Source organism: Gopherus flavomarginatus, chromosome 2, assembly GCF_025201925.1.
Source record: "Gopherus flavomarginatus isolate rGopFla2 chromosome 2, rGopFla2.mat.asm, whole genome shotgun sequence".
Classification (NCBI taxonomy): domain Eukaryota; kingdom Metazoa; phylum Chordata; order Testudines; family Testudinidae; genus Gopherus; species Gopherus flavomarginatus.
In genome coordinates, this window is record NC_066618.1 from 275,912,719 (window position 1) to 275,938,564 (window position 25,846).

Consider the following 25,846-nt stretch of genomic DNA (forward strand, 5'->3'; position numbering starts at 1 on the left):
AATGAACCAGTGATGTTGTAGCTGAACTGGCTGGGTCCTGTGATGGTGTCGCTGGTGTAAATATGTGGGCAGAGTTGGCATTGAGGTTTGTTGCATGGACTGGTTCCTGGATGGTGCGGTGTGTGACTGCTGGTGAGAATATGTTTAAGGTTGGCGGGTTGTCTGTGGGCAAGGACTGGCCTGCCTCCCAATGCCTATGAAAGTGAGGGATCACTGTCCAGGATGGGTTGTAGATCACTGATGATGCGTTGGAGAGGTTTTAGCTAAGGACTGTAGGTGATGGCCAGTGGAGTTTTGTTGGTTTCTTTCTTGGGCTTGTCTTGCAGCAGGAGGCTGCTGGGTACATGTCTGGCTCTGCTTATTTGTTTCCTTATTTCCTCATGCAGGGGCTACTCCTCTAAGATTTGTTATGTGCAACAAATTGTTTTCCCCATTTTTTTACTAGAGAAAAATTACAGTATTCTAAGTAGCAAAGAATTCTTTGCTGCTTTTACAGATCCAGACTAACACGGCTATCCCTCTGATAGTATTCTAAGTGTTTCTTAAGACTCCTCGGCCCCTGTAGCGTAGACACTACAGAGACAGAAGGGGTTCTTCCATCACTGTAAATACACCTCTCTGAAATCTGGTCTACACTACAGAGATAGTTCAACTCAAGGCAACTTACATCGACCTAACAATGTAATTATCTACATTAAAATTTCGCTCCCACCTATATAACTCACCCGCTATGTCGATTTAATAACTTCACCTCCACGAACGGCACAGAGTCAATGTCAATGTAGTTAGGTCAACGCAGAGTGAGCGTAAATACTGTGTTGCTTACATCTACTGTCGCTGGCTTTCACAAGCCATCCCACGGCAATGGTTTGTTCAATTGGTACAAGTGCTCCTGGTGAGGATGCTTACTGCCAACACAAGGAGCAAAGTGTAGACACGCACAAGCGATGTAATTACTGTGGCAGCTTTATGCCAACACAGATTAGGTCGACTTAATTTTGTAATGTAGACATGCCCTGAAAGGCAGTAGCTAAGTCAAAGGAAGAAATCTTCTGTTGTCCCAGCACTGTCCACACAGGGGTACATTGTCTACACAGGCCTTATTCCCCACTCTCTTACACCAGTGTAATTAAAGGGTAACTCCTCTGAAAATCAATGAAGTTATACTGGTGAGTTAAGAATCTAGCCAACTGCATCTAATAATTAGACATTATCATTCACTTTAGGCCTGATCCAACTCCCATTGAAATCAATAGGACTGTTTCTATTGCCTGTAAGATCATTATCCAATTCTCATTAGAGTAGAGACAGAAGAAAATGATCCTATAAAAAGGGATGTGATCAACAGTATGAACCGACAGACAGGTGTTTCCAAGGTCCTGTAGACCAGAAATAATAATAATTTGCAGCTATTTACATACCATGATGTGTCTGAGTACAGAGGTCTGGTACAATTGATCCCAGAATAAGCCACGAAAATTGTTTAGCACCAATATGGGTTGGGTTCCGCCCCCCCCAACACAATGTAACATGATGTGCTACAAAAATAGCAAAAACTGATAAAAATAGAAGACTTATCCTGAACTGAAGAGCAGAGTTCTGGAGTCTCTGTTTATTTAGAGACACTACTGGCAACCTCATGCATGACATCATGTTACAATATGAGTTTTACTATTAGCCCATGCAATTTCTCCCACCCTCCCCACATCAGTATCACAAAGGATTTCATTGTTCTACACATCTGAAAATTTTGGCTCCAAACTCGGATGTCTTGCCTTACTGGGGGAAGCTTTTGACTACAGCTTGAAATATTCAACACGAGTATCTGGGAAACATTGATTTCTTCTTCCTAACCCCCTAAATATTGGTCACTCCTCACCTTTTCTTTCCAGTATTTCAGCTAAAAGTTCAGCCATCATGAGGATACTATTTAAAAAAAAATCAGACTTTGTTAAGGAATGTAAACTGGCATGGACACTTACTAAGAGAAGAAGTGCAGTCGTAGTTAAAGTGCTAGCTTGGGAACCTGAGTTTTGTTCTCTACTTAGCCATAGGCTTCCTGCATGACCTTAATAACTCACTCAGGGGCTGTTTCCACGAAGGTGTTAGCTCACAGCATATCTTAAGTTTTGCTCCTAAACCTAATTCCCATCCATGCACAAAAATCTCTAGCTCAAGTTAAATGATGCTTTAAACTCTAGCAAGCCGGCCCATCAGAGGGCGTGGTTTGAAGTTCAAATGCTGCTGATGCTTGAGCGAGTAATGCAGTGGGGACTTGGCTACTGCATGCTGCTAATACAATCACTCTGTGCAGCAGCATGCTGGTTTTCGGTGCAACTGCTCTCACTCCAGCTAGGCTATCTCCAGAGGTGTTAACTTGAGCATAGATAACTGACTATGGGTATGGCTACACTTGAAATTTCAAAGCGTTGCCGCGGCAGCGCTTTGAAATGTGAGTGTAGTCGGAGCGCCAGAGAGCTCTCCCAGCGCTGCACGTAAACCACATCCCTTACGGGTGTAGCTCGCAGCGCTGGGAGCCGCGCTCCCAGCGCTGATTACACTGGTGCTTTACAGCGCTGTATCTTGCAGCGCTCAAGGGGGTGTTTTTTCACACCCCTGAGCGCGAAAGTTGCAGCGCTGTAAAGTGCCAGTGTAGCCATGGCCTACGGTAAAGGCAAGCCCCAAGTCTCTCTGTGCCTCAGTTTCCCATCTGTAAAATGGAGATAATAGCACTTGCCTACCTCCCAGGGGCATTGTGAAGATAAATGCATTAAAGATTATGAGGCACTCAGACACTATGGTAACGCAAAGAAGTATGATAGATAGATATCTAAGTGCCTTGGGTTTCTTTTAGTAAGAAAGCGATAGGCTAATTAAAGAAAATGCAGGACTTCAATATTGTGTGTAACAAAAAATCAGTCATGCTCCATGTAGATTACAAGCCCAAGGCACTTGAGGCAGAGTAATCAGAGTCAGCAGGAAATTTGCAGTCATGTGATGATCAGCGTAGTTAAATGAAAACTCGAATATTGACAAAAGGGTCAATCCTCTCCCACTTAAATCAGAAGCAAAACCTCCCCATCATCTTCCATGGGAGCAGGGTCCCACCCAAACTTTATACAAATAAATAGAACTTAAAATAAAAAAAGATTAAATTAAGAGATGCCGAGATTAGCTATAACAGACCTACGAATGTCCCAGTTACGCTGGATGTGTACAGCTTGACTTTATACCATGGAGGCGAACGCATCTGGACTACCTAAAATAGTTTCACATTTTTGTAGCACTCATGTAACTCCACTAGCGTTAGCTCTAGTGTAGATGCACAACCAACCACCACAGGAGTTTGACACTGTCAATTAACAGGGTTACACAGGAAAGCATTAAACACACAGACAACAGCCAGCAGCCCATCCATCCCAAGACTCTCAATATTGCTAATGCTGGCAGAGCTGAACCACTATCAGCACTGGGGCGAAGTTTTTAGAGTTTCCTCAGCACAGACAAGGTCCTTAAATCATGCAACCTTTTGGACCTCCCCTTCTCCATTACTTTCCCCAGTGGTTCCTGACAAAGAGTAACCCTGTCCCCCTCCTCGTCCCTCTTTCTCACACACACACACACACACACACACACACACACTTACTTGAGCCATGCCTTCTCTTTTCTAGATGAAGTGGTGGAGTCAAACATTTGTAAATACTCCATCTTCCCCAACTCTGTATGAAAAACCACATCTATTGCCGTTTCAACTTCCATACCATTTTCCAGCACCTTATCCCCTCACTGAGTCCAGAACGAGATTATCTTAGCAAAGAAATCTGAACCCTTTTGAAGTCCATGGGAGTTTTGCCATTGATTTCAGTGGAGTCAAGACTTCACCTGCGTGCCTGAGCTAAATTTAAATTCAATATTGAATAACCTCAAAGAAGAGAAGCAGAGGGTCTGGGTGTATTGGAGTAGAGCAATCCACTGTATTATACTGTTCAAACTGTTCTGACTCTCTAAGGTTCAGGCCAGCCTTTATTTTTAAATTCACACCTGTTTTCCAACCCCTAAACAGCAGCACCATCAGCGAGCAGTTTTCCTTTAAGTTTCCATCCCGGGTAAACATTGACACAGAAAATCCAGGCAAATTGGCCATAAATCTCAAACTCGGAACATCACAGGGTCAGATCCACATAGGAGAAAGTGTTTGAGTGCAAAGAGTCATTTACAAAAAGGGTACCCAAGTATTTTGGTGATGGGTGCCTTAAAAATATTATTTCACTTTATATCAAGTTTCAAAAAAGGGAAAATGCACTCTGTTTGACCACCTTGCAGACAATAAAAAGAACCCCTTAAAATAAATTTAAAAGAACTGGTGGCACACTGATGGCATACATTCAGCTAATGGCTATATCTTTTCACATTTACACTAGCAAAGTAAATTTCTTTCACTTCAGTGACACAAGGTTAAAAGCTTTCTCGTGCAAAATCAGCAGCCAGCTTGAGTTTTAAATATAATGCTGCTTTGCATTTACACTGCAACAAGGATGACAAAATGTTTTGCAGATATGAATTAAGCACGCCTTCCAGGTAGATATCCATCCCTGATTTACAAATGGGGAAAGCGGAACCACTGAGACAAGGGACATGGAGAGGCTCACACGGGATCCTTCATGAAAAACCTAAAAGGAACAATAAACTGCATGAGAAGAGAATTCATCTTTAAAACTTGGATAATTTGACTTTTAAATGAGAGCTGCTGGGTTCCATAATCTCTGAAATATTCAGCATATTTAGTTTATGTGTGACATGAGACTATGCTGCAAGAAGACACATTTACAAACCAGCACACTGTCTGGCACTCAACCTCCTTTTTTGTGGGGGATGGGGAGGGTTTCTGTCTCAACAGATCAAAGGCTCCTGGCCATGGGAACTGAAACAGCTCACATAACAAGGCAAGGTACCTTCCATCACTATCTGCTGCTGATGATTATCAGCTGACTAAAGGCACAGAAGAGCCACAACAATTCTGTCAGGAACTAAAGCTGGCAGCCTACACATTACACTAATATCTTCCAGGAGCTGGGGGAGGACATGAGAGGAGGAATATTTCTTTCAAGTAAACCATTCGAGACACAGCAGCAGCCGATTAGACCATAAACGTGAACAGGCACTGCCTTTAACCTAGGAAAGAATGCCTTGTCCTGGAAGTGCAGTCTGGCCTCAGCAGCGGACAGCTTGTTGTTTTGTCTGTGGCTGTTCTACTGCATTTTCCTCTCTGCAAAGGAGCTTGCACTAGGAGAGTGATTTCGAGAGGGGAATTCTCTCTGCCAGGGTATCATTTAGCAATTTATTACATGCCCTCAACCCCATTGTTTCCAAGCCTAGAAGAACAACAAAAGCAGCTGTTAATCAATATTCAAAATTATAAGGCTTGCCTGGCAGACAGGAAGCAGGACCTAAGGCAGATCTGCCTTTGAGAAGGTTACAATTCATGCAAGGGGGCAAAAAAGGAATTGAGACTTCTGTATCGGTTTAATTAATTGTGCAAACAAGAATAGGGCCTGAATCTGTGAGGGGCAAAGTGTCACTGAGTTGAAGGTGCCCAGCACCCCACAGGATTGACCCTATAGTTCTTGTGAACAAGTTCAATAACATTATTATTATTCAAACTAGTGATTAATAAAAACAGACACGTAGAGCGAAGTTTTCATCAACACGGATTCCCTGCAAGGAATTTTCTGATATTTTGCCATTGTAATTCTTGGGAACGGTTGGGATACTTAACTTTAATACAGGGGTCGGCAACCTTTCAGAAGTGGTGTGCCGAGTCTTCATTTATTCACTCTAATTTAAGGTTTTGCATGCCGGTGATACATTTTCACATTTTTAGAAGATCTCTTTCTCTAAGTTTATAATATATAACTAAACTATTGTTATATGTAAAGTAAATAAGGTTTTTAAAATGTTTAATAAACTTCATTTAAAATTAAATTAAAATGCAGAGCTCCCCAGACCACTGGCCAGGACCTGGGCATTGTGAGTGACACTCAAAATCAGCTCGCGTGCCACCTTCGGCATGCATGCCATAGGTTGCCTACCCCTGCTTTAATACCTAGCTGGCTTAAGCGCTCTTGTGCCACCTCTTCCTAGTAAAAAAAAAATGGCTTTAATGCAAAGGATTGGGTCGATATCACATACAAGGACCTGCAGTATCCTGGAAGCACATAAAACTGTCACTAGTGAAATAGTATGCCGTGTGATTGCTACCAGCTCTAGCTGCTTCTTTAATCTTGCAGTAGCGGACGCACCACCATGGGAAGATGTGATCTTCATTTGGTACAGGGTGCTGGATTGAAGCAATGTAGACATGGCTCAAGAGATGTAGCCCCTTCAGGCATAGACACTGCTGCAGAAACTGTTAGCAATACCCCATGGCACAGCTACTTTTTGATACTGATAAACGGATTTTACAGGGTTACAGCAATGCAAAGCAAACCATCAATGTTGTCTGCTTTAAAAATAAAATCTAAGGGACAGCGCAATGTAATCTGATTGAAAGTCTCTTGATGTCAATGATAAGTCTCCAGTTGACTTGAATGGGCTTTGGATCAGGCCCACAATGCTCCAGTGAGGACCAAAATCGAACGAATTCAGCAGCTGAGAAAATTCAATCAAGGGTAGGGACCAAATCTGTGGTGCCAAACCCACATCCAGACTTACTGCTGGATTTACACTGAGGTTAGTGGGAACTACAGGCACCCATGTACTCTGGAAAGAATAATCAGACAGGAGGGGGAGGGATAGCTCAGTGGTTTGAGCACTGGCCTGCTAAACCCAGGGTTGTGAGCCCAGTCCTTGAAGGGGCCACTTAGGGATCTGGGGCAAAATTAGTACTTGGTCCTGCTAGTGAAGGCAGGAGGCTGGACTCAATGACCTTTCAGGGTCCCTTCCAGTTCTAGGAGATTGGTATATCTCCAATTATTATTTACCCGGTTTTACTGAAGTGCCTAACTTTAGGCATCCAATCCTGAAAATGTTGGCCTTTATTCCTAATACTTTTAAACTAAGGATTCCCTCCCTTTCTATACTGAATCCTTTAGACAAAAAAAATTGGAGGGAAATTTTAAAGGACAGTACTATTTCTCCTGCTCTCACCCTTATGGCTGCCCCATTAAAATTAGGGATGTAAAAGTGTAATCTGTTAACGGGGTTAACCAAGAAGCTTCATGCTTATCGGTTTCTGTTAACAATTAAACTCCACTCGGGGATCCCTGCTGTTGGCCCCAGGCCCAGAGATCCCAACCCCCGGCCCCGCGCCCAGGGATCCCCGCTGCCAGATCACACAGAGCCCAGAGGATGGGCCAGCAGCAGGGAGTCCTGGGTGTGGGGCTGGCAGGGAGGAGCACCATCTAGAATGTGGGGGTGCTGCAGTACCCCCCACGCTCATAGCTCCCCAGTTAAGCATTTAACCATGTAACCAACAGAATTTCAACTGGTTACATGGCTATTGTTTTTACATGTTCTTTACATTCCTAATTTAAAGGGTCCATTTTAGACATATAAGGAGCACCCACCCATCATTATACAAAAGGAATGGTTTCAAATGTTCTAATCACTGACTCTTCACTAACTGGGAGAAGGGTTAAAAAAAAAAAAAAAAGGAAAAAGTACAAAGGGATCCTTTATCCTGTGGGTAGAATTAAAACCAAGTAGAAATGAGCTCATTCTTAGGCTTGTAAACCAAGCCTTTACAGATAATTATGTTTTATTACTCTTCATTTTATGAGCATTGTGTTATACAAAACAAATACCAGATGCCTATTTGTTTTATTCATTTTCGGGGGAGTGGGGAAAAAAAATCTCTACCAGCACTGTTATGAGCAGCGCTGCTTTTAATTAAACTCAATGCACAATGAAGGCATAAAAATTAATACTGTTTGAAACCAGCAGGTAGGAAGCAAATATATCCAACTGTAACTGCTGAATACCCTCTCCCTTGGCGCCTGCACTGCAAGGGGGAACATTCACAACAACCCTATTACTTAGGAGCTGGAATCCGCAGAGCTGGTGCTCTTGCACAAGGTCGTTTATAGATTTCATTTTTGTGAAAAATTAATGCCAGTCTTCGCAGAAATCAAAAAGCTGGCGGAAAAAAAAAATCAATGGGAATTTAACGCCACCTGTGTTAAAATGGCACGCAAGGCCCACGCAGAAACAGACCCATAATAAGTGAGAGCTGACTCTCTTAAGCCACATTAGGCGACCTGCTGAAATGGAACAAATAGGATATGCTGCTGCCACCTTAGAGAAAAGGCAAAGGATGTGCAAAGTGATTTCTGGCTAGCCTGGAGTGAATCACACGGCTTCTGAAAAAACAGTTAATGTGCTGATACCTTTCAAAGCAGGGGTCTAATTCTTCAACCATTTATTCACTGGGTTACTCACCTGAGTAATACCTGCTCACATGAGTAAGGCATGAAGGATGAGGCCCCTAATTTGAAAGGGGGGCCCTGTATCTGTAGAACCCAGCAAATCCACAGATCTCCTCAGACCATTTTTGCGGATCGGATGTGGATACACATTTTTGTATGGATGCAAGGCTCTCTGTATCTGTAATTTGAAGAATACCATTGCTCTTTTCAGATTGAGGCAAACAAATCCAATGTAACAAAAGCCAGAATCTGACACATTTTCTCCAGAAAACAAATTAAATATGATTTTTCAGCAGTCCGATATAAATGATGATTTGCCTGGAGGCACCAGGGGAAAACTATTTCCCATTTACGATACTGTTTTCCTTTTTAATTTTAATCACATTCAGATGTGACTCTGGCAGACCCAGTAGTGACTCCTTAGTTCATGTTAACTCCACATTGCAAATCCAGTTTTCAACATCATATCTAGTATTTGTTTAATGTTACCTTCCCCAAAGAGAAGCTGATCTTCCTGAAATTTTGCATACAGCATCTCATCCCACAGTAGAGTTTTTCTGGAAAGTTTGGGTGTTTAAAATTATATATTACACACATACACACACTTTCAGTTATGGTGCAACAGTAAATGAAGAGTGAAGTGGCTACATCCTTTATTTTTTCATTTTTAGAGACTTTCATAATTTACTTTTTTAAGTAGAAGAATTATTGTACAGAATTTGTAATACGTTATCTATATTTTAGAAAGAATCTACCGATACCTGCTTTTCAACCTTAACTATTTCCTAATGAAATTTGTTCACAAATACGTTTTAGATTCTGTACTTCAGTAATCCAGTCAGTTAATTAATTATAGTCCTTGCCTATAACGAAACCACAAAATGCCATTATACTGATCAGTGTATTGATTGTGAAACAGTTACCCTCACAGTAAACTAAGTTAAACTAAATAAAAATAATAATATACAATCACACCAATAGGACAATTCAGGATTAAAGTCTCAGTAGCAAATGTCTTAACACTTCTAGCCCCTTAATTTTACAGATACACACGACACAGCAGAACTCACCTGCAATCATTTCATTATAGCCCACGTTACAAACATTTTGGCTAAATTAAAGAAATCCTTTAGATACAAGGAATAATCACAATCCACTAAAACTGGAAACAACAAATAACAAAAAAGTCTATACTCGCTAAAGTTCAACCATGTTACTTTGCATTAACAAAAAGAGAATTATCTGCATTAGTTACTTCATGTCTTAATTTTATCCCTCCAGTATCTCGAGACATCAGTCAAGACTGGAGCACCACTGTAAAACCACATAATAAGAATTGGGGGTCCCTATTGACAAGGTGCTTACAATCGCAATAGAGATGACAGACAACAGAGAAGTAAGGTGTGGGAGGAAATAGTATACAAGTAAAAGGATCAGGGTGAAAGGTGGGAAACATCACGTTACTTCCAATTCATGGGAAACATGCGAAGTTCAAGAATAGCTCTGGAATTCTCCCCCCTCTGGCAGGTTCCAGCCTTGATCTAGAAAGGCTCTCACCATCTCCTTGTTATTAGGAAAGTTGGTCCTTTCTTCTCAAACATGGATTTCACATTCCCTTGCTTTAATCTAGGTGCTCATTGAAGTTGATCTGGAAGCTGCACCACTTGCAGAAGCTCCTCCATACCAAGATGCATGGAAGCAGTGAGCCCAGCCTTCCATAGCTACAATGGCTACTCGTAACCCAACAGACACATTTCAAGGCACTATTATTATTATAGTATATGAAGTCTTTAACCTAAGTGCAAGGTACTGAAGCAGGATCTTTAATCATACGTCTCACCAACCAAACCAATACCAGCTGGGTTCTTTACTTAGCTTCTCAAGATTCTGTCCTGTTTGTGCCCAAGGCACAAGGCAGAGATAAGACTTCCTCTTGGAAGTCTCTCCCTGAGAATATCTTCTGCAGCTCTTAGCATAGCTCTCAAATCCTTCCTATTCGTATTGGTTCATATAGGACCATCCTATTCACCTTGACTATCTATCCTTCTGCATATACGTGGCTGAAGGAGGAGATTTAGTGCTGCAGATCGGGTTTATGGCTGTGTTTTCATCATGTAATCTGTGAACAACGTGCATATGATCAAGTGAACAGACCAACAGGAAAGCACAGATAAAGCACCAGAGTGTACTTTGTCACTTGTGTTAACAATTGTAGCTTAGCTTTAATTATGTATATAACTTTGCAACATACCAGAGCATCTACAGAAGTATATTTTGTAAGTAAATAAAATAAATAAATAATAATGATGATGATGAAGAGTAGACCTTACTAAACTACTCTGCCATTAATATTAGGAGGGGAGTGGTAGAAAAGTGATCACATTGTTTGTGTGTGCAAATTATCCAGTTACTAAGATATTTTTGTATTTATTTAGGGAAGGAATAGTCTACAGGAAAATGTGCCTGGGAGTCTTGTACCCATGATCTCTGAAGTGTCATCCATGTAATTTCACAGAGTCCTAACAACTCTCGTGCTTTGATTATTCTCCCTGCCCACCCCACCACCTCATTTAATCACTTTATTCTTGCCACAACAGCAGCCGAAAAAAACATAGTTGAGAGGTCCATGGCCGAACAAGTCACTCTGACTGACAGGAGGATTTGGAGAATGTTGATATTCCAGAGGAAGCTAAAGAAATGTCCAGGGGCGGGGCGAAGCAGGGACTACAAGAATATTTATTAAAATGGTTGCATGTTCCCCAGAAAGAAAACACATCTTTGACACACATCTTTGCTTTATGTCTAGCAATCAATGACTGCCCAATTGAGTCATACCTACATGATTTATCATATGCTGAACATATGTAAAAGCTACTTGAGATTTGTGTCAGGTCCAAAAATAAAATACAATAAAATAAAAATATATTTTTAAAAGCACCTTTTATAATCTCCTCTGCATTTCCAAACCAATATTTGAGTCTAAGAGCAAGTCAGGCAGTAAGTTGACAATGGGCTTGCATTAAGAGTACAGAACTACAATATTGTAGTTAAAGGGAGAGCAGGGGTCAGAAATAAGGTATCTGATTGCTTGAAATAGTTCCCTGCCTTCCAAAAAGCTGGCTTAAAATTCCTATCTATAACACTCACCTTGCTGTTATAATTTTATTACCACTACTTTGGGGAATTTCTCTGGTACTTAATATGCAGAAATGGTACACAGGACTAGGTCCTGCTGCCATAGATAATGTGGTTCTAAGGGAAATCCATCAATTGTTAATGGCCATGCAAATTGTTGAAACTAGAGAGTTATTCACAGTTATCACACTGTGATTTGGTAAGTGTCCATGCCTGATGTGATCACTCACTTGATATTTTATTCCATTATAATTAAAGTAGTATGCTTACCTTTCAGGCATTAAAATAAAAGGAGGTGGGAAAAGGTTTTATTTTTGTTTTTAGTTATTTTAGGTATACCTGTACTTACCTGAAGTTTTTACATTAAGAGAAATCTTTAAGAATAAAATCACGGCCAGCTGAAATGCTTAAATCCATCTGATCAGATATTAAAGTACTTAATCTGCACTTAATTTTAGGCTCAGATCTTGCAAAAAAGACATATGCACATGCAGAACTTTATCCACTGAATGCCTTAGTAGGATTGGGACCAAAAACTGCAGATTAAGCACTTTTTAAATTTCTAATCAGAGGGCTTGAACATTTCTATTGCTTAGGCTAGAACAATTTGTTGTTTAATAAGTTATATACAGATTTCCTCAAACTCATAATGAGTTCACTGTCTTGCATAACCAACTCACTGATTATTAATTTTCAGCTTTACTGCAATTCTTATATATCAGATGCATTTTTCCTGTTTGAGATTCCTTGTTTTTACTAAAATGTGGCTTGGGGTTTGATTTTGTTTTTAACAGCCCTCGAAGGGAAAAAAGTTACTTTTCAGGAGTACTTCAAAAGGAAATCATATTACACAAAACAAACCCTAGTATTACATTTCCTGTTTGGATTAGATAAATTATATTTAATTTAAAAAATTCCATCTGCTAGCACCGAGCACAATGGTCAATGGCAAATCAAGAAGATAAAACATTTATACGTTTATCTTCCTGAAATAGCTCATCGGGTGTATGTGCAGAGAAACCCAAACCAAGCCTTTAGAAATATAAACCCAGACTCTATAAGCCAAGAATTGTCCTTCCCTTCATCTCCAGATAACAGGCTTGATTTCCAAAAGCAGCCTCTGATTCCGCACCTGCAGACAATAGTGGATGCAATTTTGATACCACACTTCATAGCAGTTCAACATTAAACTACCCAATTGCACCTGTAAATCAGGTACTGCTATAAAATGTGCCTGTAATTATTTGCAGGTGCAAAAATCAGAAGAGTTGAAGCTCCTCTGAAAAGAATCAATGCCTCTCACTAAACTTGTTATGCAGCTACATGAATGTGTGAGAGAGACAAACTGATACCCATAGGACTAAAAACGGGACAAGCAAACTAACACACAGAGCACCTGTACCAGTACTTGCTCCCTTATGATGCCCATATACAATGGTGAGAGGGTGTTCTGTGCCAGTTTGTGCTCTGCTCACTCCACCAGACGAAAGGCAGGTTTACCTGCAACCTGCTCACTCCAATGCCAAGGGGGAATGGAGCAAGTTAATCTGGTGGCCAGAGCAGATGAATGCACCCATTCAGACCCAAATCCATCTGCTGCAAGGGGTGGAGGTGTTTATGGAGGAGCTGCATAGGAGGACAAAGCATCACTGGTAACCCTTCCTCTGAAGGGCTGAGGAAAGTGAGCTATCCCAAACTGGTAGGAGGGTAGGAGCGCAAGTACTTCCTCCACCCAGGAGCTAAGACAGAAAATGAAGAGCACTCCAGGAGCAAGAACCACCCCTCCTCCCATTCCCACCCCCGGCCTCTCAGCAGTGGAGAGGAGAGCAGGCCTGGCACTGGGAGGGAGGACAGATTGCTGAGACCCTAACGCCACTTTCACCTTTGCAATCTCCACCCCACACTGCAAGATAACCACTAAGCGAGGACTCAGCTACATCTACAGATAAGCGAGTCCGTTCACACACAGTCGGCCCCCTTTTTCATTTACACAGAACATGAGCTGCAGCTCAAACACCTACACACACAAATCTGTAGGGGAGAGGTTTGTTTCACCGGTGCCGGCAACTCCCATTAACAAGAGAGCATCCAAACATATTGAGGAAAGCAACAATACCTCCCCTTCAAGCCCCTCCACTGGTTTCCCAGCCAGCCCATAACAAACCTAAGATCCTCCTAGGATCCTTCGAGGCTCAACACAATCCCAACCTAACCTGCAACTCATTTCTGCTCTTCCGAGCTCTGCTCATTATCTACTTTCCTCCCAGTCCTCCCTTCACCACCCCTCCCAGCCGCACACTTTCACTCAAGTTTTCCTCCTCCTTTCTCCTATTAACACAAGACATTCCATCTCACCCCTTTGTTTTGGGCTGCTGTTTTAGACTGTAAGCTTTGGGTAGCATTTTATTCCACATTTGTAGAGTATCATGGTTGTTGTTTTTTTACAGCCCCAAATAACAGATTAACAACAAACCTGAGATCCCCTAAGGAACTGAAGATTCGGTTTAATGCAACATGTCATGCTGCTAGAGAAGGAAATGTTATTATAATAAATAATAGATGATATCATAGGTGCTGATGCACATATCCCCAGAACTACGATTGGGCTTGAATTGTTCACTTTTATCAATAACATATCTCATGTGACTATGTTTACAGCAAATCCAATGTTGTCAAAAAACCTCAAGTATATAATTACAATCTATTACAATTATGCAAAGAAACATTACAAAGAGGCCTTCTCATTTCCCATTCTTAGCACTGAATACTTTTGTTTTCCAGCCAATCAACTAAATTAGCCCTAATTCTGTTTCATTCAGACACATAAAGAGTATATTAGAGAAAAAAGTGAACAAACAGGAAATTCACTTAGGAACCGATTTTAGCTTTCACGTGTTCCTGGACTAGAAATTGTCATGGGGAAAAAAAGTCAACTTAAATAAGAACAGCTTTAGTGAATTTATTAATGGCATTGCAAGGTCACATGGAACATTTACCTGTTATAGAGACATCTATAGCAGCTGTAAATGTGACAACATCTGGTACAGTTGGAGTTATGTGGTGTGAATTAAAATAGTCATCCCTTCCAACACTGTGACTCAAGACAACTCTGTCACAGATGAAGCAAGCAAGAGAATCTTAGTTTGGAGAACATCAGTTACTAGAAGCTGAATAAAACATCAATTATCTATCCTTGCTTCATGAAATATAAGGTGACACAGTTGACAATAATTAAGACTCAATCCTTAGGTAGCACTTTACAGATCTCAAAGTGTTTTAAAAAGGAAAGAAAGTGGCATTCTCCACTATTTTGAAGACGTGCGAACTAAGTCACAGTGTGGCGAAATAACTCATTCAAGGTCACATAGCAAAGCTGGGAACAGAATCCCAAATCAGGTCTGCTGACTCTTATCCTTTGGACCACAGTGATACGGAAGGAATAGGTTGGAAACTCATGAGATACCATGTGACAGCATTACCAATGCAGTGCAGTATGGAGGGAAACTGGAAAAAATCTAATGTACTTTAATATGAAAAGGGAGCATGATGAATCCAACATTAAAGCCTCCACTGTACAAGTTAACACAGGTCAAAAAGCCACACTAGATCCCTACCATGACTCTTTGGAAAGGACATGATTAGGAAGGTAAATAAAGAGGTATCTCATTACAACACTGGAGCAAAAGAAACTTTCATCAAAACCTGACAGCCAATGTTAATATTTAAAAGTATTCAAACAAGATACGTTGAGAGAGATAAGTGGCGAAAGCACTACATTTAAAATGGACAAAGAAGAAAGAAGTGCCACCTTCCTGCTGTTATTGAAGCATCCTAGGCTTCTTTGGTTGCTTTTAATAATATGTTTTGTTGTTCAGCAAAGCCACACTAACCAAAATTCAGATCTCAATCAAAAAGAATGTGCTTACTGAGAACACGCATATAGGCTCCTATCGAGAAAAGCAGTGAGACGTGCTTTCCTGAATCAGGGTCATGTACACGAAAATATTGCTCCTTTTTTTGCATGAAACATACTGCTCTCTCCATTAAACCCTTCCTTAAAGCCACTTTCTTTCATGACTTTTCAATATATGGATCTCCTCTTCTAGGATATTGACACCTAAACTATTGTCCATATAATATGACATCTAAGTTAGATTACAAGGCTTTCAGGGAAGGGACTGTTACCATATATGCTTTATAAGTTTTGTACACCTCTACAGCCCCATACAAAAACTTTAATATTCATTTTATTTAAAAAAAAAACCATTACACATTAAAAAACAAAGACACATTAAATAAGTGTTTTCATCCCATCCTATCAAGATGAAGGGGTGAGAAGAAACAAAGACTTCAGAATACAGTGTGACCTATAACAGGGTTTTGTTTTAAAATGAAAATATCCTAAAGTATTTGCTAATGTGGAAAGCTGTGGAACCTTAAATATAACAGAGTTATACTCATGCATTCTTCTGTGCTAATGTAAGCTGCATAGGATATGCAACAGAAACACACATATTGCATCACATTTAGATATAGCCAAACCCTGTGGAAGAGAAATCAGTCATTTTAATGGTACAGAGCATGCTATTTAACTAATTTTTAAAACAGTCTCTAAATACTTGCTTGGGTGCCTATTGATTAATTTCTCTAGTTAACAGAATGGTTTGTTTATCAATGACCACAAACCTCCTTGGATATTCAGAGAGAAACTTTGTAGACAGAAAGAAGAAGACACAGTGAATACAGATAATGCTCCAGAAATCACCATATTAACAGCCAGTCCTCTCCACACTCAGCCTTTGAGTAAATAAGTCTTTCCTTCTCTTGCTATGCAAAGTGTTTTCCTTTAAAACAAACTGAATAGTGAGGTGTGGGGGGTTGGAGAGGGGATGGTGTTTTTAAAACATTAACTACAAATATCTGAAACAGATGCTTAATAATCCTAAGCATGGAATGTAGGAGTAACCTCACCACTTGGGGTTCAGAATGATTTACCTACACAGGAGCAGCCATACTTAATCAGACCAATGGTCCCTCCCTAGTTCACTACCTTGTGACAAACACTGGTTGCTAGCTGCTTTGCAGGAAGTAGCAAGAAACCTTCCAAGGGATGACTATGGGATATCTCTCACACAGGGAAAGTTTCCTCCTAATCTCAAGTAGTTAGGAGTTTGGGTTAAGGCCTGAAGCATGATAGGAATATGTATGTATGTGCATGCCTCTATACACATGCAATCTTTTTCAGAAAAGGCCTCCCACGTCTGTCAATGGCTACAAATGGAATGCATGTATAACATCTCCCCACCCTCCGAAGAAACAATCAGAGAATCCAGAGATTTTAATACAAGATTAAACTGTGAATGCTTAGTAGTAGTAGTATGCTAGGACCAGTCAGGATCAGTAGCTCACCATGAATATAAATGAGACCATTAAAGTATGGGCAGGGGAGAAGGAAGAACAGTACTAGCAGAGCAATCTGGGTGAAGATCATTAATTTTATGTTTTCTTGTTTTACTTGTTCTTAAATAAATACCTATAGTAAGGGATGGGCTAGGTGTGTAAGGGGGAATGGTTAATAGGAACAAGAAAGGGAACGGCAATATTGAGGGCTGCACGAAGGAAAGAATAAAAGGGAGGGGGAGGCGGACTGTGAAGCAGGTGTAGAGTCAAATAACTGAATAGCAGTGAGAAATAAGCATCTGGAACCAAAATATAAGGAAAGAGTTTCATAGCATCACCGCTGTCTGAAAGTTCAGAAGGTGCCATTGCTGCAACCATCACCTCAGCTCCTACCTGTGATCTCAGGGACTGACTCCACCTAGAAGTTTTGTTTTCCCACCTGGCAGAAGAGGCCCTGGTGTCCTGGGAGGAGGCCCCAGAAGGAGACAATCTGGCCCCAATTCCATATGTACATATACATACACACTATTTTCAGCACAAAAATAATGCAGAAGAAAAAGCCTATTAAAACGATATCTTCGGATGTCTCCGTTTTGTGGGAAACCTGGTAAATGCCAATGCCCACCTATTTGCTGTATTAGAGAAAAGCATTTTAAATCAGCAGTATGAAGATCAAGTAACTGGAAGCTGATAGGACAGCAGTTTGATGGGGATAGCAGCCAAGCAGCTGTGATGATCTGAGAAAATGCCCAGGATCCTTCAGTGGCTCTTGAACTTCTCCAAATCTACAGTTTGGGGAAGAAGCCTACTGGTTGTATCAAATCTATAGGCCAACTCTGGTCCTACTGAGGTCAGTGGCTTCAAACAGGAACAGAATTTGGCCCCATATGACCATTCAGCCTTTCATAACTATCTACACTGAACTAGAGGGTTTCTTACTCATTCCTAAATAGCAGCTTAAAAAGTGAATTGAAATTTTTTTAAAAAACAAAACTTATTTAAAAGATGCCAAATCAGTAGCAGAATTTATGCAGAGACTTAAAGGGGACAAATATGTTGACAATTTAATACAGTGGTCCCCAACATGGTGCCCATGGGTGCCATGGCGCCCACCGGGGCATCTATGTGTGCCCGCGTACTAGCCGGCGGACAACCATCCGCCAAAATGCCGCCGAAAAGTGGCATCATCAAGAGGCGTCGCTGAAATGCCACCAAAAGCGGTGTCACCAAGAGGCACTGCCACCGAAATGCCACTGATTTTCAGCGGCATTTCAGCAGCGACGCCTCTTGACGTTGCCACTTCTCGGTGGCTCGTCATCCAGCGCTAGCCACCCGGAAAAGGTTGGGGACCACTGATTTAATACAACATATTTGAAGTTCAGCTCCTCTATTTGCCTGCCAAGATCCAATTGTAAAGTTTTGAGTCTCCCTTGTGAGAGATAAAGACATCGCAACTGCCTAACGAGGGAGGAGTTCAGAAAAGGACGCAGGGGTTTGTACTGCTAATTCTAACAGAGGACACCCAGAACCCCAGACTCTATTCTTGACAGGTAAGAAAAGATGGTAACGAGTTAAACATTTAATTTTTTCCCCTTTTTTTTCTTTATTATGCTTCATTATAACCTTCACATAGGTATCCATAAAAATGCTTAGGACAATGGTTCTTTCAGCATAATGTACATCTATCTGTAAGTTACATATGGTATACTAAAAATGAATGGAAATGTGTAGAGATACATTCATCTATCATAGGCATGCAATAGGTTGGTACTAGCTAGAGAGATGCCACATATTTATAGGTGCATATACAGATGTCTAGTTGGATTTTGGTCTGTTAAGCCTATATTCCATGTATTGAAAAGGAGAGTGCTCAGCTGGGTGTTTACAGGCCTCTAAAATGTTCCTCATTTCAGGCTCAAAGTGGTCTATGTTCCACACTAATTTGGTGGAACTGATCCCACATCACTTTCCATTCCCTGCATGAAGCATTTCTCTATGTCCCTTATTTTGGGTTTTGGCCACACAACGTATCCTGTATTTGGGCGCTGGCTGATTGACAGGTGTAGCAGGCAAAGGTCTGAATAATGTCTCCCTTTGCTTATGCTCTGATCAGTTCATAGAGGCTACAAGAGCCAAGATCGCTCTATATGTATTCTGTCTCTCTCTCATAGCTAATCTGTGGATTTTTCCATTGATGAAGTTTCCATCACTGATTCCACATAGGAGGATCTAATCCTTTTTACCATTGGTGGAGTATGAAGGGTCTGATCCAAAGTCCAATGAAGTCAACGAAAAGCCTCCTATTGACTCAGTCACCTTTGGATCAGATCCTAAACATGTGACTACCATCGCTGTCACTTTCTCCATTTTCTGAAAGTTGTGAGGTCAGGGCTATCGAGAGTCGAAAAGGCAAAGATAGGTTGGGTTACATACACTGCTATCTTCCACCTTAGAAAGATTTCACTTTTTAGAAAATGTCTTGAAAGCTTCTGGCTACATTAGGACAGACATGTAGCTTGCATTTGTATCCTCTGTTACCTTCCTGACTACATCAATGGTAATCTGTAATATTACCTTCCAAAAAGTAACCTGACATTATTTTAACCTACCCATGAATTTTGCTTTTGTTAATAGACAGTGTTTAGTCCACCTTTAAATGGCCTCTCTTTAACCTTCAATAAACATGGCACCTGTTCCTTTCAATGTATGCAGCTAATCATTTCCAAAAGTGGAAATTATCAAGCTAAAATTAAAAAAACAAATCATATTGAAAAGGAATTTTAAAAAAGAGTGGTTCTAATGAAGACTATACAAGTCAACCCTACCGAAGAGATTCAGGGGCAGAATGCAGAAAGTATTTTTAAAAACCCTGTTTGCAATAGTCTAATCACGATAATGCAATTTATTTTAGTCTGCATCAGCTTTATCTGCCGAGATGCATAACTTTGATGAAAATTAATGAGCTCTCACATACAGATGGCTCTCTTAATAGAACTTATGAAGATTGAGCCAAATATGTCCCGTTTCTCAATGGAATATGGTGCACTTTTCACTTTACATAACTAGAGAAATCATCAGGGGAAAGGGCCGGCGGAGAAAAGAGAGAAACTGTATTCTGTAGAGACGTAGATGTTGCTTTTACCGGGCCCTAATCATTTTGCTCCAGGCAGAATTTCATTGCAAATAATGTCAATATTACCTTTTTTACAAAGTCACATTTTACATTGGAAATAAATGTAAATTATAACCTTCCTCTGTTGATATGACATCATCAAGATTTTCAGTCCAATCACCTAGTTTAGCTGGCTTGACAAAGATTCTTCTTACAGCCAAGCTCAAATCATTCATGTTGCACCTTGCATGGATCAATACTTCTGGGCCAGTGTACTATATGAAGGGGCTCATGTGATGAACACAAGCACAGAAACAAGACAGTACAAATGCCACAGCAAATTTTTTTAAAAAAAGAGTGGCACAGAAGCTGACACAGAGAGTGAAATATTTGACTTGGCCAACTCCTTATAGACAAGCTAATCCATTTCTAATACACAATTCTTGGAGAATGCACATCATTTTAAAACCATGAGGACACGTTGCTTAATCCAATCCAAAAATTGCAGAACAAAAGCAGCTCGGTCTGACCTGAGAGTCATGTGAATATGAATTTAGATCTAGCATAGGCCTAGTTTTAAAATCATTATAATTAATTTCTTCTTTAATTGGTATAGCCTTGTGCAATGTTATCTTTCTCAGGTGCATTTTCAGTTACAGCTAATAGAGGACTACTTGTTACAACATTTACATATATATGTTATATACTCACATGTAAGAAATACTACTGGCTGCCTGTAGTCATAATTGCCTCAGGATGCGACCCTGTCAGATTTCATACATTGAACAGAGTCAGCTATGATCAGTATTTACATGGAAGAAAAGCAAAACTCAGGATGCTACAGGAAGTGGTATTCAGTAGGTGGCACACTTTGCCATAAATCAGTACTGAATCAATGCTTCAGCATTGTACTAAGGGACAGCAATATGCTCTTGCAGGTCTTTCAGATAAGATAAAAAGTTAAAAGGTCGTTACCATTTATGGTAATTCATTGGGGTATTAGCCCCAGTATCCTTACCCTAATTGCAATTCAACAACTACATTCGACCGACACAAATGTCCTCCTGCAATCTCAAATAACTATGATTATCTCCACATACTGTCTTAAACTACTGCGTAGCGTTGCTGTGCAATGTTAAACAGTTTCCGAACTCTACCCCAGATAGAGGTGCACTTGCCACTGAAGTGGACTAGCAGAGATCCCTATATTTCTTAGATACGAAAGACATCCGGCGAGTTTTTTATTAATATTAATGTGTACTATAAGGTGCATGTTGTACACTCTTTAATGAAACTAACCTGCATAGACATTGTAAATAATACAAACTCAAGTTCCCACGTAATTCAAGTTCCCAACAGTCAAACGTTTGACTGGTATTTTTTTTGTGTTTCAAGAATCTAATAAAACTTTAAACCATCGTGAATTCTGCAGAATTCAGCAAGGTGACTAAAAGACATGAAAAGTGTAGACTCTCTCAGGGCTCGTCCAGACTAGGGGGGGAAAATCGATCTTAGATACGCAACTTCAGCTACGTGAATAACGTAGCTGAAGTCGAATATCTAAGATCGGAGTACTCACCCGTCCAGACGGCGCGGGACCGATGTCCGCGGCTCTCCGTGTCGATTCCGGAACTCCGTTCGGGTTGATGGAGTTCCGGAACTCCATCAACCCGATTAGACGCGATATATCGATCCCCGAGCAATCGATTTTAACCCGCCGATACGGCGGGGTAGTCTGGACGAGGGCATAGATTAAACAAGCATATGCCAGAAATCTCTGAAGGCTATAGGCATTTCCCCTCTCTCTCTCACACACACAATGTTTTATGCAGAAGACATCAGTTACTATCCACAATTTAAAGGAAATCCCAGTTCATGAGTCAAATGTGTAAACATCTTGATTTGAGCTACACAAACTGGATTTACACCAGGTTTTTACATGTTATTCATACTAAAAAATTATCAATTTTCTATGCTCAGAAAGTGGACAAAATAAAAAGCCAAGAAGTATTTGTGAAGCTTCACACCACTTCCTTACAGGGCTTTAAAATAAGCAGTAGGTGGATAATGTTCATATCAAAGAAAGCACAGAGCTTTCCTCTCTTTCAGCGTTACCTAATTAATTTATTTCAAACTTTGTGGCTAATGGCTGCAAGAGAAATTGGTAGCCAGTTGGAAATTTTGCTCAGCACTAATACCATTGTAACTTCTTCATTACCCTTTGCCAGGATTATTTTTCTTCCACACTGTATTTCACTATCCATTGAAAACTCTTCCAGCCTTTGGCAGTTCCTGATGCAGCTCTAGATTGTACTAACTCAGCAATATAAAGTTGCTCTGTTTTTAAAAAACTTCTGTTAGGTGGAAACAGACTATGCAGTTTTTGCATGGGAATATTTGCTCTGGAGCATACACAGCAGTGGCCAGCATTTAAATTAACAGTTTCAAATGGACTAGTTAGTATTGCCATTCTAGAGGTAATTCCTGAACATGATTTTTCAGCAGCTACATAAACAAGCTACACAATTGAAAGGGATATTTGGGGAGAAGAGTAATACAGTACCCACCTAAACCACCTGGTTAAACTTGCCCACAGCGGCAGTATGCAAAGCACCAAAAGAAGAAAAGTAATCAAAGTGTTACACAAAGTATATAGAAATTGTCCCTAGCCACTGGGAAGGGGCCTTAGAATCAGTGGGGTTTTCCTCCTTTACCCATTTGTATCATCTAGAGAAACAAGATTGTGAGCTATCTTCCTACACTCCACTCTCTACAGGTCACAGACTCAGTCCTGTCATTGGACAAATGCTCTTTGGGAAAGACAAGACTGGGTGCCCCCCCACACACCAACACTGCACACACACTCTACAGATCCTCAGCTTCGAGCTTTGTCCTCGGTGGTTAACTTCAGGGCTGGGAAAGAAGAGGACGTTTACCCTGAAGAAACAAAATGATGAATGAATGGGGGAGCCAGATATCAGACTAGCCTCTAGCAGCATCTTTGTTGAAAAGCCAAAGCGTGTGCATACAGGTCGTCAGCTCCTGGTCCAGCTAAACCCAGGAGAACCTACAGGACTTTGCATCCCACTGCAAATATTTTCCACAATGAGGTGCTTCCACCCCTATGCCCCCGTATATCTAAGCAACTTACTAACAGCTGGAAAGAATTTCAGGGCAGGAAAAGAAAAATCGTGGCTTTCCTGTGGCCTGAAAGTAAGTAGCACATTTAGAAATGCATATAGCTGACAGCTGCCTAGAACACGAGAGGCCACAAAAAGCTGGCCAAACCTTAGGCAGGCAAACACAGAAGGGGCACTGGTCACTTACTTTTCATATTCGGTGTTGTCTCTATCGCAACGCGAATCCTTGTGCTTTTGCCAGTCTTTGCCATGCTTGCAGGTGGTCAAGAGGACAACATCCTCCCCGTTGTGGACGTGATATAAGGCATTCCTGGTGTCTGACCCTATCCCTGTCAGGTACCTTTTCCCCTTGAATACCAACATGTACTTCCTGAGAGGAGGGATGGTGTTAAACCTTAGAAATCCCTTCTCCCCTCCTGTCCTAGGATGATCCTTAGAAAAGAGCGGAATAGAAACATCGAAATTCGGTCTGAAGTTTTCAGTACTGATGCTAGCTTTAGCCAGCATCGCCTGGCCAATATCAAACCCCACGTCTTCAGTGTAATCGGGCCAGGTGCCGGAATATAAATTAAAAATTAAATGATTTCTACCATTGTTCCACAAGTGGAGGCTTTGCACTTTCGATCGCAGGTTGTGCACGTACTGGGGTGACAACTGGTCTCTGTCTAAGGTATCCAAGCTCAGGACAAACAGGCAAGCTTGGCTCGGATCGGAAGTGTAAAACCTGGATCCCTCGATGGCTGCTAGAATGTTTTGGTAACTTTCGGCGATTTTCTCCCCTTTCTGCTGCGGGTATACGTAGACTTTGAAGCCGTTTTTCTTGCAAAGGGTGAAATCGAAGCAGGACTCCATGCGGCACTTCTTGCCTTTGTAGACGCTGGAGTTGGCGTCTCTCTTCTGCCTAGGGGAAATGTGCACATTGTAATCCTCGTTTTCCAATTGATCCCAAGGAATGAAGGGGCGCAAAGCGTCCGGGAACCGGGGCCAATAATGATCCGGGCTGGAGTGGTGCAAGCCATTTCTGCTACTGTGCTCCTCTCTCCTGCTTTGGTTTCTCGCTGCCCTGAACTGCAAGCCCCCGAAGTAAAACAAAAGGACGAGACAAGTGCCAGCTGAGAGCAGGATGAAATAGCGTTTTTTGGCCTGCATGTGTCCTATCTGGGTCAAGATGATTGTAAATAAACACAAGGATCACCCAAGTTTGCCAATCAACACTTTCAGCTCCAGTCCGCCATCTTCCCGCCTGCAAAGACTTCAAACTCTCTTCTACTACCTTCTCTTTATTCCTTTCCCAAAGGCTTGGACTGATGCAGCGCATGTGGGCGATTTCTTTAACTTTCTCCCCTTCTGTCTTTCATCTTTGGCTCGCACAATAGAGAGAGAGAGAGAAACAGCGAAGGCGAATAATTCACGCCCAGCACGAGCTTGCGAGGCAAAAGGCTGGGAATTCTCCTGCATGCACCCACATACACACACAAATGAAATAAGCACCAAATCCAGCTCCCTTCACCCCTCAATCAGTTGCAAGACTGAGTGTGTTTCCCCTCCCCCACTCTCTCTCTCTCTCTAGTGTTGCAAACGATCAAGGTACAGCAGCAACTTCAACTCATCCAAAACACTCCCGCAATCACTAAGCCCCCTGGTTCCAGAGCAAGTCAGCAGCAGCTCACAGCCAGCGCCGGTTCACACCGCTATCATTATCACATCTTCCAGCTTGAGCGCCTTAACCTTACAAATCCCTGCATTTCTCTTTATTCTCTTCTGCAGAGGAGCTCCTAGACTCTGGGGCTGTTTACCCCTCTCTCCGCGATCTCTGTGAATGGCCCCCGGGATGGAACCAGCCGAAGCAGCGAAGATCCTCCTCCTTCTTCCTCCTCCTCCTCCTCTTTGCTCCCGCCCCCCAGTCAGTCAATGAGGTGCGACCTGCCGAAGCACGGAGGAGGCTGCCTGCCCCTGTTCGAACGTCGCCGATCGCAGAGTTCGATCTCCGAACGTTACCCGGTTCTGAATGTTACACTTACACATTCCATTCCCCGACACCACAGCGCTGACCTCATCCATCCACGCAGCCCGCTCCCCCATTGGCTGAGCGTCACGTCCGGGGTGGGCGGTGCTTCCGCTGCACCCATTCATAACCCCCCAGCCGGAGGATACAGTGTTGCAGTAGTATGTTAAATGGGTATGCGTTGGGGACGGGGTGAGTGGGAGCGTTGCTGGGGAGGAGGGTGCCCCTCAAGGGGATGCCTGTTTAAGAGATCGCCCACACAGCAGAGCAACTTGAAGTATCTTTGGGGCACAGTCACTCCTCCTGCCCTTTCCCTGGCACAGCACTGATGAGCGAGGGTCGAGGAGGATCTTTCTAGTTTTATGTTAAGCCGCGTCCTTGGGTGGGAGACTGAAATCTGATTGCAACAACATACAAGTACTTTTCAGTGTCCCCACGCTCAAATACAGGCAGTAACAAGACTGGCTGCAGCTCACAGGCGGGAGAGGCAGTTGTCTAGGATGTCAGTCATAGGTGCTGGAACTAGAGGTGCTGCTGCCTGCTGCACCCCCTGTCTTGAAGTGATTTCCATCATACACAGGGTTTATAGATTGGTTCAATAGCTCCCAGCACCCCCACTATACACATTGTT

General features: G+C 41.7%; 1 protein-coding gene across 1 annotated transcript in view; it reads right to left on the bottom strand.

Annotated features, from left to right (window-relative positions):
- Window positions 1-25,281, bottom strand: part of EXT1 (exostosin glycosyltransferase 1) — a 256,327-nt gene extending 231,046 nt beyond the window's left edge. The window contains exon 1 of the mRNA XM_050940868.1: window positions 23,398-25,281. Within this exon, the coding sequence (XP_050796825.1) occupies window positions 23,398-24,359 (962 nt within the window). The 5' untranslated portion in view covers window positions 24,360-25,281. The remainder of the gene's footprint in view (window positions 1-23,397) is intronic.
- Window positions 25,282-25,846: the final 565 nt, after the last annotated feature.